Source organism: Athene noctua, chromosome 6 (assembly GCF_965140245.1).
Source record: "Athene noctua chromosome 6, bAthNoc1.hap1.1, whole genome shotgun sequence".
Taxonomy (NCBI): Eukaryota; Metazoa; Chordata; class Aves; order Strigiformes; family Strigidae; genus Athene; species Athene noctua.
The window spans coordinates 25,971,224-25,987,362 of NC_134042.1; the positions used below are offsets into that span (position 1 = coordinate 25,971,224).

Below are 16,139 nucleotides of genomic sequence, written 5' to 3' on the forward strand. Positions count from 1 at the left end.
CCATGTAACTGCCAACGCCTAAAGGGCATTGCCTCGGAAAAACAGTTTTGAAGACGTCATCTGCAAGGTGTGACAAACACGCGGAGTGGGAGGCTGGGGCTCCGCGCCTTTCCTCGGTGCTCCGCTTGCGCGTCTCCGGCCGTCCTGGCGGCTCCCCCGCGGTCTTCCGCGTCGGCGTAAGCTCTTACGGGGCTCCTGCGGTGGGCGCTGAGAAGTCTGGGAACACAAGTGGGTTCTGCGGTGGGGTGGATGCCAGTGCGCCGGTGCGCAGAGACACGTGAGACGTGGGGCTTTGCATCTCCAGCCCATCTCCCCGCCGCTCCGTGCGGACACGCGTGTAACGCGCACCCGCGCAGGGCACAGTAACCACCAGTCATACGCGCAATGCCTTTAACCACTCATCGCTATATTTTGCTTGGCGTTGAAAATTAGCCTGTTTGGATAACACCCGATAGAAAACATTTACGCTGGAAGCCAAACAGGCAAATATTTTAATCTCTCATATTAACACAGCGGTTTTCCAATCGGTTGATTTTTGTGCTCGATTATTTATTTATTTATGTGTGTGTTATTCATTCATTCGCTCCGTTCATTCATTCATTCATTCATTCGCTCCGTCATTCATTCATTCATTCTTTCCTCCTTCTCTTGCCCTCCACCACCGAGACCGGATCCGCGAGAACGCGGGCCGTGCCGGCTGCCACCGGAGGCGATGACCCTCGGTGGGGTTTGTTTGCGCCCCCGTTGCCCTGGACGGTGTCGGATGTGACGGAGCCGAGAGCGCCCACCCCGATCCCCGCTAGGACCGGCTTTGGGCATCCCTGCGGCTCCTGGAGGTGCCGGGGGGCGGGGAGAGGGCTGTTCGCCTGCTCGGCTGCCCTGTGCCCGCGGCTGTTCCCCAGCGACGCCAAGTCTCCGCGAAGTCCCCGTGGGCCGGCGGGGACCGCAGGTGCTGCGGCGGCCCCGCAAGGGCCGGTGTCCCGGGGCGGGGAGGTCCCCCCGCCCGCAGCCCGGCGGACACGGGGACGGGCACCGGGCTGCGCCGGGGCAGGTAGCGGAGCAGCGGGGCCCGAGGCCGGCCCGGGGAGGGGGAGATGTCAAGAACGCCCAAGCCAGGCGGTGGAGGGAGGAATGCGCAGTCAGACCACCAACGCGCCTTGAGCCGTACAATGCGCCACTTAATACACTTCTGTAATTTAAACTTCTGGGGACCCCCTCCTTCCAAGCCGATTTTCGATATAGGTGTTTTCTCATTCCCCCCCCCCGCCTTCTTTTTCCTTTGAAATGCCCCCACCCCCCTCACCCTCCCGCTCCCTTTCTTCTGAGCCCCGCTCTCTAATTCTAGATGAGTATTACTTTGCTCTTTTCGTTGGCCAAGCACAATTGTGTTATTGGAGATAATGAATTCAATCCCCATCAAAGAGTATTAGGAGCGCCTTGGCCCTGTAGTGCCTTTTTTCAAACCGGGAATGAAAGGCAGAGAGAAAATTCTCTGGGTAGCCTCCGCGATGGCAGCTTTTGAAGTGAAGGGAGGCGGGCATTGTTGTTCACATTTTTGTCCATACGGCTGAAGAAAGACCGGCGGCTTTTGATGAGAAGATGAGAACCGCCTCGTAAGTTGAGCAACAAGTTAGATGGAGAAGTCTTACCGCTGCCTTACTGCCTGTGGATAACATATGTCCCGCATTAATAGGGGCTCAAGGGAACAATTGCCCGGGGGGGGGGGGGGGGGGGGGAAGCTCTGCTCTGCACCGGCCAACGGCTTTTTTTCCCCCTGTCCTCTGGTCACCGATGCCCCGATGGGGCTTTTTTAAAGGGAGACCCGGGGAGATGTGCCGTGGCTCTGGGGTTGTTCGGGTGTCCGTGGGGCCAAGCGGCGGGGAGGCGGTGTGCCCCGACCCCGGGCACCCGGAGTGGGGGGGAACCCTGCTGGTCAGGGGGCATGTGTGGGGTCCCCTCCGCTCACAGTTTCTGATGGTTCTGCCAGGGTTCCCGGTGACCGGGGCGTGATGTTAGGGCTGCCGCCATGTATTTGGAGGCGAGGGCATTCCCCTCTTTCTAAACAGGAGTCTTTGTTATTGTTTTTTTCTACTAAATGTGGGGTCGGGGCTCGGTTTTGTTGATCGGGGGGGGGGGAGTTCCCTTTCCATTCCATATAACGTAATGACATACAAGTACTTCCTTAGATAAAGCAACCAGGCAAGAAAAAAAAAAAAAAAAAAAAAAAGAAGAGGAAAAACTTCTGTTGGTCACATCAGATAACCTTAGAACTAGAAAACTTGTTGCATACATTTGAATAAGTTCAGACATGTTCTTATTCCAATCTCCTGCCTCGCAGTTCAAAGATTCCCCGCCCCCGGGGCTTTATTATGCTAAAGAGGTCATTACTGAGAGTCACTATGGAGAGATGCCGGTTTGCAGAATGAGGCCCACCTCCTAGTTACCAACGTGTTTACATTTTCCGCTGGTCATAACCGGAGGAAATGTGTGTTAGCAACCCGCCGGGCAGGCTCGGAGAAGAGAAGGAATGAAGGAGAAAATACATTTCAGCTACTGCGCAGTAGACGATTCAAATGTAGATCATTAGGGAGCACTTAGAGGTATCGGGCACAAAGGCGGTGTTTGCCGTAGAATGGTTGCTGCGAGAGGGCCACATCCTGCTCCCGGGGCAGGCGGCTCCGCGCCTGGGTGCCTGGGCTGGCCGGGAGCGAGGTGAGGGCCGACCGCGGGCCGGCCGGGGCCCGACGGCGCGGCGGCACCCCGGGCCCCGCTAGCGTGGCGTGGCGAGGAATCCCGCGGGTCCCACTCTCAGCGGCGCGGGGCAGCTCCTGAAGACCTCCCGAAGCGGGTGCGCGCCCTGGGGGGGGGCAGACGGCACCCCCGTCTGACCGCTCATGGCCGACGGGGGCCCTGTCCGCTAAGGGAATGCCCCCGCCCCAGCTGATGGGGTGGCGTGTCCCCCGGACGACGGCGGGCTCGGCACCCTTTCGCTGCCAAGAGGTGTGTGGACGGGCCCGATCCAGGAAGCAGAAATTCGGTCACCCGAAACATGTCCACCCGGGGACCCCCACTATTCCCCCGGGGGACGCAGTGCAGGCGAAGGACGGGGGTCCCAAACCCAAAGCTGGGCTGGACCGCCGGTGGTCAACGCCGCCCGCGGGGGGAGGCTCGGGCCACCGGAGCCGGGCAGGAGACCGGGGCGGGCGGGGAGGGCAGCGGCACCCCGTACCCCGCACCCCGTGTCGCCTCCGCGCCTCTTCAGAGCTGCCCCCGCCGCGGGGGGACCTCCGAGGGCAGCGGGGGCACCGCAGCCCTCACGGGCAGTGCCTGTTCCGTCTGCTGGCTGCAATAATAGTAATAATTATTATTATTAATAATAATAATAATAATAATTCCCATTCTGCCGGTAGGTCACCCTTGGAATAACGAGCAGGTGTATGTGCATTTCATGAGAAAAATTAGATTACCAACAGAAAAACAGTAGTAGCAAAATAACGATGAGCTTCCCCTAAAATAACCCGCCTGGGCAAAACCCATTCGAGCAATGCTCAGGCAGCAGAGGCGCCATTCCGGGCAATGGTCGTTTCAATGAATCCAACTAAATGTAGGAGTTTTGGGGTGGGGGAAGAGAGGAGATTTCAATTTTTTCCCCTCGTAGAGACAAATGGATCCTGCCATGAGGCTACATATGTTTTAAATCCGAATGACTGGAGACAAAGGTGAACGCTGGCAGTTTGATCTGTCCAAAGTTCAAAGATCTGAAATCTCAATGAGTTTCTGTTTGAGGTGAAGGGGAGAAACACAAACACCATGGCACGGCTTGGGCCAGAAAGTTGCACGGGTTGGGAGTGAAATGCGATGTTATTTACACTAATCTATCCTTAACTGCTACTTTGTCACAATGGGCAGAATAATTAGTAGAAAATAACCAGAGAGAACAAAGGCAGCTTTTCTTCTTATCGCCTCTCGTTTTCCACTCTTCCCTCAATTATTTTCTCCCGCTGAAAAAGACCTTTCGACACAGCAAATCACAGAAAATGTACAATCTATGTTTTTAGTTATTACTCTGCCTTTGCTAGTAGCTGGAAAGTCTGGGTTTGCATTAAGGAAAAAAAAATTAACCCTTCTGCAGCACCGCCCTTGACTTTTAAATAATCAAACTAATTGCATTTTTATTTCAGCTATTAACCATTAGCTTATATTTCCTAACACGATATTGCAGAGTGGGAGTTTTTCGAGGACTTACGTGTACATTTCGTACCCCGGTCACTCTCTGTGCACTATTGTGGTGTGATTTTCTCCCGCTCATTGTGTGTTGTGTGTATTTCCACTTGTCTCCCCTGGAAACAAATACATATTAATTATATATATGTTAATATATACAATAGATGCATCTATATGCCTCCCGAGAGAACTTTGTATCCCATGTTTAGATGAAGATCTTTGCTTCTTAGCGAATTAAAATTATCACGAAAATGCACACGAAAAGTATATATTTCTTAAGTCGCTGTTTTAAAAGTATTTTCTCAGCGTGATTTAACCGCATATACTCACACACATGTCCCTAGAGCCCGTTTTATCATAACAGAAAAGAAATAATACAAGGTGCATTGTTATCACAATCAAGCGTTTTATCTAAAATATCGCTGTAAAATTAAAACCAGGTCAACTGCTCCTTTAAAGGCTAGTTGGAGTTACAGTAAGGGAATTAATTTATTTCGGGTTTATGTTGACGGACCAGTAACCATTCAAGTATTCAATATCTACTCAGCATCTCAATTTCTAAAGCTATGCCAACGACTGAAGTGTTTTCTCGCGCTGTTCTTTCACGATTTACTTGTATTTTATTGACACGACTAAGTTTCGGAGGAAAAAACTGACCCCGAAATATTTTTTCTCATCTTTCGGTCCCGAACATTTAAAATTAATTCCTTCCGATGAACGTACATCCCCCGATTGTTTGCCGATGTAGGTGTCAGCGCTGTTCATTCCCACTCAGAAAACAACCCAGGAGATACTTGTTATTTTATTCCTCGCCCCTGGTTTGGGCGGCTGAAGGTGTTCTTATCCCATCGACTCTTCCCTTCTCCGTGGTCGCTGGCGGCCGAGGAGGTGCCACGGGCTCAGGCCCCATCCTGCCCCCCTTGCCGGGGGCCGCAGGGCTGCCGGACCCCGCGACAGAGGAGGCCCCCGCTGGGCCAGGGCAGGACCCGCGGCGGCTCCTCGGCCCGGCTGCGGGGGCTGCCCCCGCCCAGCCCCGCCGAGCCGCCTCGACGGCCCCTGCCCCGCTGCGCGCCCAGCAAACGCGCCCGACACCCCCCCCTGCCCCTGCCCCGGGCCGGGCCGGGGGCCTCTTCACCGCCCAAACTACGCGTAAATCTTTACAGAGATCCCCCGCAGCCCTGAATTACTCCTCGGTTGTATTTAATGACGTTAAATGAGCCGGTTTCGCTCTCTCGCACGTGGCCGGCTGGAGATAATTGCCGTGTAGGAAAAGGCGAAGTTCCCCTATAAATTGCGGAGACGGCCGGAGCCGGCAGCCTGGCGGGCCCCAGCTTTGCCCGTGTCCCGGACGCGGGGCTGAGACACCCCCTCCGACATGGGAAACCCCCCGCGGCCGCCAGCTCCTTCCCTCCTGGCACAGCGTGAGCGGTCCGGCTGGAAGGAGACGCTCGTAAGCTCCCCACTACATCTTGCGGGGCGGGGGGATGCACCCTCTTCCTACGGAGACGACTTTTAGTTTAGTTTTGCACTGTGGCTGGGGACTTCTTGAGCACAGGGTTAAAGCAGCACCAGGAGCGGGACGGAAAATAGGGGACTGTTCTCCCCTCTGTTGACTTCCAAGTCTTAAACTGATCCCGGGAATCTGCGCTCTCTGGGTCGGGGACCCGCATTTTTAACATGAGCTGCATCCCTGATATGTCGGTAGATCATCGCCCACCGCAGCCAGCATTTGCCTGCGAGGAGAAAGGCAAGGAACATAATCTTGATGGCGAGTGGGGAAGGGCCACACGCTGTATCCGTGACAGGCTCCGCTCCTTATCTGTGAGAGGTTTGGAGCCTCGTTGGTCCGCTTAAACCCTTTTATTACCCACGCCCCGAATATTTCCATTACACACGGTCTGTGCTCCTCAGCTGATATGCGAAACCTGCTGCCTTATCGCTGTCTGTCGATTTATATTTTCTATGTACAAGCACAAGGCATTAAATCAATGTCTCCACTCCGCAGTGGCATATTCTCTATGGGCTGGTCTGTGGGACACAAGTGAAGCCCTGCTGAAACCGAGCTTCTTCCTCTCTCCATTCGCACGAAGCTCCTTTTGGCAGAAGAAGCGGGACTTTAAATGGGACCCACCTGCCCGGACTTGGTGCCGAGCAGCCCCAAGCTGCCCCCGGCCACAGGGGATCTCTCGGTCTTTCCCGGCTCAGGAGATACAGAGGGCGAAGGGACCGCAGAGCCGGGTCTCGGGGTGCCCGCCCGAAACCCAGCTCCCTCCCGCTGCAGGATCTGCGGCCGTGACCCGCGGTACATCTCCTTCCGACCGAGCGCACCCGCGTAGCACAACGCGGGAGCCGGCTCGGTCCCTCCGGGCGCTCCGTCCCGCCGAGGGCTCCGTCCCGCCGGGGCCGCCGTGCTCGCGGCTCGGCCCCTCGCCTCCGGGCTGCCCGCGCCCGGTCCGGTCCCCACGGCAAAGCCCGTGGCGCAGGGGCTCGCCAGGATTTTGTTCTCCCGTTTTGCGCTGGGTAGTAGCGCTGGAGGAATTTGGCGAGATTTCTGGGACGCTGGCTTGGCTTTTCTTTTCTAAACCGATCCTTAAATTTAGCTTGTCGCTGCCGTCCCTAACCCGTCAGGGGGCAATTATGTGATAATTAGGAGAATTACACACTTCTTTTATCTGGCGGCAGTGCACGAAGGGGGCTGAGCACAGCGAAATCTGTTCACATTTAACCCCCCCCCCTCCCCCAGACGATGCCGCTTGCTGGAGACCGGCGCTCGCCAGCGCGGCTGCTGTCAGCACCGGGGGCGATCCGAGCCAGGGCCACAAAGCGGGAGCTGGGCTGGGAGCTCGGCCCGGCCGTTCCCGCGGCCCGGGGCGAGGTGAGGCAGCGCTGGAGGTGCCGCCCTCGGGCGTCGTCCCGTCCGGCGGGGAAAGGCCGGGGCTGGCTACCGCCGCCCGGCAGCCCCGGCCGCAGGGCACCAGGAGGCTACACCGCCTCGGGTGGCTTTTTGCCTCCCTCCGTCTCTCCCTCCCTCCCTCAACCTACCCCGACACCGTGAATTAACAAAAAACAAAACAAAACAGGACACCTCCACGCACACCCCCACACGCGCTGGTGACACCGCAGCGCCCCGCAAACACACCCGGCAGGCGCGTCCCCCGCCCGCCCTCCGCACCGCACCAGCGTGGCCGCGTAAACCGTCCCTCTTCGCATCCGCGCTTGTGCGCTACGTTTGTTTTGCCAGCACATGGCTCCGTCCTCCGTAACCCGCCGCAGAAATTTTCAAAGAAAATAGCAAAAGTCTTTCGTTGTTAACATTTGATTTATTTAAAGTCCTTAACTGCAAATGATCAAAAACATACTTCACGCATTAAATTCTCAGTTATCGTTTAAATCAAAATACTTTTTTCAATTACAATCACATTTATAAAATTAACAAAAATTCTTAAATTCACGTGTAATTCTTTGTTTTACTGTAATTTAAAGCAATTTCCAGCTGTAAAGAAAGAAAAAAATATAAACCATGCAATAAATTAAGAACATTGAGACAGCGAACAGGAATAATAATAAAACCCGTCTGGCTATGCTAACACCGTGTAAAACTGTGGAAAGTGCATTAACACTGGATGAAACAAGCTAAGGATGGCGATAATTAAACGGCCACCAAAAAAAAAAAAAAATGGCTGTAGAATCTATTAAACAAGTTGGAAAAGGGGAGAGACAGAGCTCTCCTCTTTTCCCTGAGTCGGTGTGATAGTCATTTCCTGGGGGAGGGAAAAAATAACCTTGTTATAGATACACAGTTCTAGCTGGTACACAATGAAGACACTTAAATTAAATAAGCATGTCATCCACATGTTGATGAGAGTTCCTGATGAACGAGAATCTTCAGTAACAGATGGGAAGGAAAAAAATATCCAACTGGCTGTGACCTCTTGTAACTTTATATTACATCCCAAGACAGGTAACACTTGGAAAAAAAATAAGGGTCGCATCCTGCACTCCAAAGCTCCAGTTGGTCCCCTCGGGAGTGCAGGATCCGGCCCGCAGCATCTGGGTGTATGCGGGTTGTACTAGCCGAAGGTTTATTTTGCAAGTATCAAAAGGATGATCCGAGAAAGTAAATAGTCCTCTTGTTGCTTAGAGATTCTCTTAGTGTTTTGCTACTTCACAGCAGTATTGTCCTTCAAAGCCTTTTTAATTAAAAAAAAAAAAAAGTCTTAAATGTCTACTCGCTTCTTCATCTCCGTATTGTTAAAGTATTGCCACATACCTGTAAACTTACATGAGATTATAGAGCACAGAAGGAGGGGAGACGAGGGGGCGGAAAGCACAAACAAGTAGTTTACAAGCTCAACAATTTTTTCTTCTTTTTAATAACACCCTGCAAAGGCTAGGGGGGATCTCCGGGGAGAGGGGCTGGGCGGCGGTGGCGGAGGGGGGGGGGGGTATGTACAAGCGGGACACGGCCGGCTTTGCAGGAGGTCGTGGTGGATCGTAACAACACACAACGCGTTGCGAGACAATTAAAAAGTAACAGTCCTTTGCACGCAGCGTGCGGAAACACCTCGGTTTGACGCCGGGAGAGGGTAAGGGGGGAGAGAAGCCAGGAAAGAGGGGGGGAGGGGGCTCGCCCCGGCGGCGGAGGGTGCAGAGCTAGGAGGTGTTTAGCACGGGTCTGGAATACACACCTTGGTAGTAGGAGGGCTCTAGGGCCGAGGGCTCGATGCTGCTCCGGCCCGCCATGGAGGCGCTGCCCAGGGGCAGCCCGCCGGGGATGCTGGCCCCGTAGGAGGAATATTGCAGCGCCTGCTCGTAGGCTTTGAAGTCCAGCTTGTGCTGCTGCTCCGAGGAGGACATGAGGTTGTTGATGGAAAAGGGGTGGTTGAAGGAGTAGTGGGGGTCGCCCTTGAGGTGGAGCTGGGGTTCGTGGGCTAAGGAGTGAGGGGGGTGCGGGACGGAGGCCAAGGCGGGGACGGAGCTGATGGTGGAGGAGGCGGCCGAGGCCGAGGTCTTTAGCTCCGTGCTCGATCCGCTGTGGTCCATAGACTGGGGGCTGGTGGACGGGTTGGAGCTAGAGAGGGAGGTGGCGGTGTCCAGCTGCGCAGGTTTATTGTGGCCTCTGTGCAGGGGGGAGTTGGAGCTCGAACTGGAGGCCCCGGCCTGATCTTTCCTGCCCTCCTGAGGGGCTTTGCTGTTCGCCGGCTTCTCGCACTTGAAGCGCTTTTGCCGGCGGAGGTAGCAGCCGTTTTCAAACATGTTGCCGGAGTCGGGATGCAGGGTCCAGTAGGAGCCCTTGCCGGGCTTGTCGGGGGAGCGGGCCACCTTGACGAAGCAGTCGTTGAAGGAGAGCGAGTGGCGGATGCTGTTCTGCCAGCGCTGCTGGTTCTGCCGGTAGTAGGGGAAAAGGTCCATGATCCACTGGTAGATCTCGCTCAGCGTCAGCATCTTGCTGGGCGCCTGCTGGATGGCCATGGTGATGAGGGAGATGTAGGAGTAGGGCGGCTTGGCGTGGGGGTAGCTCCGCTTGAAGGTCTTGGCGTCCCGTGTCCTGCCGAGGTTGGACTGGGTGTAGGCCATGGGGCTCATGCAGGGATTCATGCCGCCGTAGGGGCTCAGCCCGTTCATGGGGGCAGGCTGGGCTGACATGGCGTTGATGCCGCCGGGGCTCAGCGCCGTGCCCATGGCGGCCACGCCGGCCGGCATCCCGTTCACCGGCCCCGCCGAGCCCGCCGGCATGCCGGCCACGGCGCCGGGGCTCAGCCCGGCCCCCAGCCCCGTGTTGGCGTAGGACATGTTGAAGGAGCTGGAGGTCATGTTGCCGCTCGTCGTCATGGTGTTCATGGTCATGTAGGTGTTCATGGTGTTCATGGAGCCCAGCCCCGAGTTCATGTTGCTCACGGGCACCGAGGAATAGGCCTAGGGCAGCGAGACGGAGAGAGGGGGTTAGGGGGGAGAGAGGGGCGAGCGGAACCCCGCGGGGCCGGAGCCGCCCGCCCTGCCCGCCGTGACCCGCGGGCCGTGCCCCCGTCCCGCCGCGGGACGCCGCCCGCAGCCCCGGCAGCCGGATAAGCGCTTCCCAGCAGCCGCACGGGAAGGCCGCTGGCGCGATGAAAAGGTCTAATTCGTATCTATACGTGTGTATAAAGACAGACAGAGCTGGGGGTGCTCGGTGCCGGGGCCCTCCCGTTTTGCCGGCGTGCCGCGGCTTGCGGGGCCGGGCGGCGGGATCACCGGGCGCAGGGGCCAACGGCCGCCCCGGGGCCCCGCAGGGCCCTGCAACCGCCCCGGGAGGGGCCTTTCTCCAGGGGTATTGCCGCGGTTTTGCCGATTTTGTGTCCCGTCTGTCTAGCTAAATATTTAAACTCGTCAGATTATTGAAATTTGCGGGCGTACACTGTCTCCGCCAAGGAGAAATTCGGCTGCCTGTGCTTTCTTAACCTCACGCATCTCTCCCACCGTGCAGTGATTTAAATTTCTATTCTTACACAAGATGCGATAATGTCTTGTCGGGAAAAAAAAAAAAAAAATCAAAGCCAACAGCTCATGTCCACGCATTTTATGTGTGGAAAACTTCCCCCTTGTCTGCATTTTTTATTAAATCAGTCTTTAAATTAAACTTTAAAAAAAAAAATCCCAAACAAAAAACTTTCCTAAAGTACGAAAAGCCTGAACTTTCCCTGCCTGAGATTTCCTACAATTGCCCGACGTGCAAAAATTATAGCACCCTACCACAAAATACAACTCTCAAAAAAGGCAGAACCGGAGAGCCTGCAATTGTGCTTTCCAGCATCGGCATCTGATTTAACAGGAGAGAGAAAGACGTTCCCAGTTTACCTCGAACAAAGGCGACACGGCTAAGAAAATGAGGCTTAGGCGGCGGTTTAATGTCTAAAATTCAGTACTGTTCACTACAAATTCCACGATCTTATAAATGCACTTTTAATTCAGAGGATCACGTTAATTATTCGGGATGGTAGGGCGCGGATGGGTTTCCCACCTTGCATCCATGCAGTAATAAATAGCAGGGGAGGAGAAAAGGTTGAGGCTAAAAATTAGCAAAAGAGAAGGTCGCTTAACTTTATGTTTGTGGATAATGAGCGTGGCGAGGATAAATGAGTCTGGCAACGGCACGTAATTAGGATGACCCTTATTTGCCCTTACCCGACTTTCCTCTATTAAACCCGGTGCCAGCAGGGTGACACGTATTTGCCTGTGCCCGCGTGGCCCAATGGGCGCTGTGTGCCGGCGCGGGGTGCAGGGACGAGGCGGGGGGGCTGTGAGCCCTGTGTCCGGGTGTGCTGATGCAACGCCCGGGTGCGCACACCCAGGTGCCTGCCGCGCTGCCGCACTTCCTTAAAACGGCTCCTTCCCGGCCGGGAACCCGGGGGGCTGCTGGGCGCTGGCTTCTGCCGGCGACCCCCGCCGCGGTGCGAATCGCGGGTCCCCGCAGGGCCGAGCCGCGCTGCGGGGGGGGGTTTGGGGGGTGGCGTCTCCGGGCGCTTCCGTGGCCCTCTCGGCGGGCCGAGCTGCCGGCGCGAGGGACGGTTCTCCCTCTTCTTTTGCACCGTGTTTCCAAAGAGGCGCGGGGGGCGGGAGCGCGTCCCGGGGTGCCGCGGGCCGGGCCGGGGCGGCGGGGCCGGGTGCGGAGCCGGGGCGGCGGGGCCGGGGCCGGGCCCCCTCCCGGTCTGGCTTCACGGCCGCTCTCGGCAGCGCCGCCCGCCGGCCCGCGGCAGCAGCGCACGCCGCCCGCAGCCCGTCTTGTAAAGTACGAACAAACGGCTATTTTCCGACACTCCCCCCCTCCTTTCTTCTCTTTCGGCTTTAACAGGTGAGGCCCCCGGCGCCGGCGAGCAGAGGGGCCGGCGGCCCCGCCGCGGAGCCCGGGGAAGGCGCTGCCCCCGCCCCGGGACGCGCTCGCCGCGGCTGCCTCGCCCCCTGCCATCTGCCGGGAAGGAGCCGGGGCCGGCAGCGCGGCGAGTCCTCTGCCCCGAGCCAAGAGTTTACGGGGCGCTTTTGTGAGCGCCGCAAGCGGAGATCACGCCTTTTAGAGGAGATCAAGGGCTGCCCCCGACCCCCCGGCCCTCCCAGCGGGCCCGCAGCCGCCCCGGGGTTCCCGAAAGCCATGTTTTCCTCGGGGAAGCCTGGCCAGCTTCAGCGCCGGAGGGAGGGGGGAAGGTACGTTTGCTCTGGCAGGAATCCGGAGTGCAAACCGATTCCTCCGATTGCTGCCCCCTTCCAGACCCCCAGCCCTTCCCCCGGCTCCCCACCCCCCCGGCCCCCCCCTCCCCCCCCCCCTTGCAGAGGGGCAGCAGCGGAGCCAGACCCTGGGATTTACTCACCTCCTGAGTGTCGGCGTAGTAGCTGTTCCAGTCGCTGGTTTCATGCCCTTCCATTTTCACAGTCCCTAACATTATGGAGCCAACCTGCCCGGTGTAACCATCCAGCCCTCTTGCAAGCGAGCGACGGGCAGCAGGAAAAGAGCCCGAAAGCCCGACCTAGCAGGAAGCCAGCTCCCAGGAGGGGCGGGGGGTGCTGAATTCTCCTCTATAACCAGCCAAAAAGGAGGCAGGGAGCGGTGTGGGGCGAGACAGTTGAGAAAGTGAGGAAGTGCCGGCTGGGATGTGAGTGGAGTTGAGCTGATGTGGATCTTACGTCGCAGAAGTACCCACCTCCTCCTCCTCCTCTCCCCATTTGTCCGCCGCACAAAGGCGTTCGCACCTACAAAGCCGGAGATGCACCTGCAAACAAGGCAGTTCCCCTCGCCTGCAACTCCCCCCGGGGCGGCACTTTATTTGCAAAGCGGCGTAATTGGTTTAAGCTTGTGGGGAAAGAAGGAGAGACGGAGGTGGGAGGGGGGAGAGAGTAGGAAAAGGCGGAGGGGGGGGGGGGGCGACACCCACCCTTTCAGATGGACAGGACAAATGCTAGGAGGGATCGGTGGAAATGAAGTGAGGTAGATAAGGGAAGGGCAGTCCCCCTCTGTTTGAAGAGAATGCAAAAGGCCATCCAGTCTTAAACCCCTGAGATTAGGGGCAATATTTACTGAAGTCCAGTAGATGCTCCTTTAACTTGGTGGCCGGGACGTGCTCCAAAGTCCCGAGTCCTGCAGCCCGCAGGCTCCCCCCCGCTCCCTCCCCTCACTTCAAAGCCGGCTACCGCGCAGGTACCTCCGCGGCGCCCCCCACTCCCAGCGCCCTCGGGGCGGGGGACAGGACCCGGCGCTCCGGGCTGCGAGCAGCGGGGCTCGGCTCTGCGCTCCCCAAAGCCCTCCGACCCCCTCCACGGGCTAAGCCCAGCCCTTCAAACGGGGCCGCCGTCCTATGTAGATGGTGATGGTGATATTTCTCTTCTGGTGCCTTACGTTTAGAAACCATGTGAGTCACCGCGCTGAGACATAACACTATAGGCACCCAGTAAATGCGGACAGAGGCTTGAATGCGGATCCACCGATATTAACCTCCACTTGGCAAACACCAGGTGAGTCATTGGAACCATTTTATATCTTTACTGTGGAAAGCCTCCAGTCCAGAAGGCTCCTTTGGAAGCCTTCTCTGGTGCCAGGCACCCAGGAGCAGCAATAATAAGTAGCGGGTATCTCTTTACAAACTTCTTGCTCATTGACCTGGCTTCTCGCAAAGAACAAGGGAGGAGGAATTTACACAGGCTGGTAAAAGGTAAAAAGGGGCAACACCGATATACCAAATTGACATTGGTCGACGCTCGCTGTTATTATGGAGGTAATCTCAGTATTTGCAAATGGATCGAACATTTTCTGTTTCTGCTCCTGCCCTGTCCAGCTCTTCGAGCTTCTGTCAAGATCATAGAATTTTCCTGGGCTTCTCTGCCCTGTCCTTTATGAGTTTGTTCCTGCCTAGCTACTAGAACTTTTATCACTTACAGTAAAAAAAAAGACAAACCAAAAAAAAACCCCAAACCCCCAACCCCACCCACCCACCAACCAACCAACCAAAACCCACCAAACCCAAATAACTTTCTGGGCAATGGCAATTTGAAGGGGAAATAAAGTTTCTCGGGCTTTTGAAAAAGGCTTGTGTATCATACCACACAAACTAAAATACACATCTGGGACTGAATTTCTGCCTGGTATGTTTAGGGTTCAGAAGGACCACAGTTGCTTCCACAGTGATTTGTCCTCGAGCGATCTGCGAAAATGTCAGCCTCACAAACACGATTTAGAAGTTTCTCATACAGAGACCCAGGATTCAGATGACGAGATATAGCATATCTCCGCCTCAACAAATATGTTTTAACTTGTCCTCTAAATGCGTTTTCTGTTATCCCTTTCTTTGTTCGTTCCCTTCTCGTCCTTCTTTCTTTAAATCTGGCAACAGAATTAAGTTAAATCCTCGACACAAACAAAACTCTGGAATCAGCGGACAAGAACAAGGGATGAAAATGTGTCTTGGAGGAAATAAAATGGATAAAAGCACTGGATTAAACCCCTACTTTCTCAAATGGACCAACTACACCCTCGGAAACTGGAACAAAACCCAGTGGAAAATCTAAGAGATATTAAAATTGCGGTCTTCGTGTACGCACCCCCCCCCTTCACTAATATAAGCGGTCTGTACGTCTGAAAACAAAGCCCCTTCGGTGGTGGCTTGTTCACTTCAGTACCTGAGGTCTGTGGGGTTCAGAAATCCCCCAGCAGTCCCGCCGCATGCAGCGAGGCTGGGAGGAGGGCAGCGGCCCGGGGCCGGGTGACCTCGGGGCGGGGAGGCCCCGCTTCCCGGAGCCCAGCCCCGCGGGAGCAACACCCTGCGGGACGCCGGGCAGCCCACGCAGGGCTCGCTCCCTACCTGGAAAAAGGAGCAGGCACGGAGCGCGAAGCCGGCCACGCTCCGCGGACGCTGCTACCAACCGCGGAGGCGTTTGGCCGGGCGGAGCAGAGGTGGCGGCCGGCAAAGCCTCTCCCGCGGCCGGCCGGCCCCTCGGGACGCCCCGTCGGGGTGCCGGGACAGGCCGGGCCGGGCCGGGGGGGGGGCCTGGGGGGGGACGACTACGACACGGGCCAGGGGTTGTGCAAACTCGCAGCGCCTCCTGTTGTCCGGCTGCGGGCCGGGCTCAGCTCCCTCGTTCCGAGGTGGCTCCCAGAGGTGAGAGCACGGGCAGGCTCCTGTCTGTAACCTGGGAGAACCTTTGCCTCGACGCGCAGATCAGCAAGCCCGAAGCAGGGGCAGCCGCTGCTGGAAATTCCCTCCAGCCTCGGTTGCTGAGTGGCAGCCTTGGTGGAGGAAAGCCTTCCTTGTGTGAAGAAGAAGGTCGTGACGGCTCTGCCCACCGCCAAGGGAAAAGGAGAGTATTTCGGTAGTTGCCCTGCCTCGCACATGAGCCTCTGCGAAACCCTGTGTGGGATGCTCCGAGAGTCCAGCGCGGTTTGTCCGTACTCTTTCCAGCAGGCTCAACGGGAAGGGGATGGAAGGAAAGGGAAGGTCTCCTAGGACGGAGGACGCGCAGTAGCAGCCAGGAGCTCTCCAGACGCGCTTAACTGCTTATGTGTTTTCTAGATTTCAGGAAGGTAGCCCTGGCTCGATTCATACAGAGCCTCTCCCCTGCTCTGGTTAGCGTATCGCCAGTTTCTGAACAAGCTGTACACTGCCTTTCTTTTTGTTGTTGTTTGTCAGGGGGAGCCGTTTGTGCAGCCTGGAGAAAAGCGCAGGCTGAGGTGAGCTCCATTTTCCCCGCCTAAGCGGGAGCACGGGCTCAGCTTCTGGCTCCACCGGTGCGCGCTGCCAAGGAGGGAAACACAGTAACCGACATCAAAAGTATGTGTGTGTGGTTTGGGTGTGTGTGGAGCGGGGCGGGACACGTCCACGGGAGCCCGTGTTACCCAGCGTTGGCAGTGGGAGCCGAGCCCCGCAAAGACCACTCAGCAGGCGGCCGCTTTTTGGGAA

The 16,139-nt window shown here is 56.7% G+C and overlaps 1 protein-coding gene across 2 annotated transcripts; it reads right to left on the reverse strand.

Annotated features, from left to right (window-relative positions):
• Positions 1 to 7,629: 7,629 nt before the first annotated feature.
• On the reverse strand, positions 7,630 to 12,894 carry FOXA1 (forkhead box A1). Of its 2 annotated transcripts, XM_074909210.1 has the most exons (3): positions 12,564 to 12,894; positions 8,913 to 10,140; positions 7,630 to 8,414 (listed from the first exon to the last, which is right to left on the reverse strand). In XM_074909210.1, exons 1-3 carry the CDS (start codon positions 12,633 to 12,635, stop codon positions 8,374 to 8,376), a joined length of 1,341 nt encoding a protein of 446 aa, XP_074765311.1. In that variant the 5' UTR covers positions 12,636 to 12,894; the 3' UTR covers positions 7,630 to 8,373. The 2 variants fall into 2 exon arrangements, with proteins under 2 accessions (XP_074765311.1, XP_074765313.1); XM_074909212.1 differs by lacking the exon at positions 7,630 to 8,414 and having other exon boundaries at positions 8,678 to 10,140.
• Between the last annotated feature and the right edge of the window lie 3,245 nt (positions 12,895 to 16,139).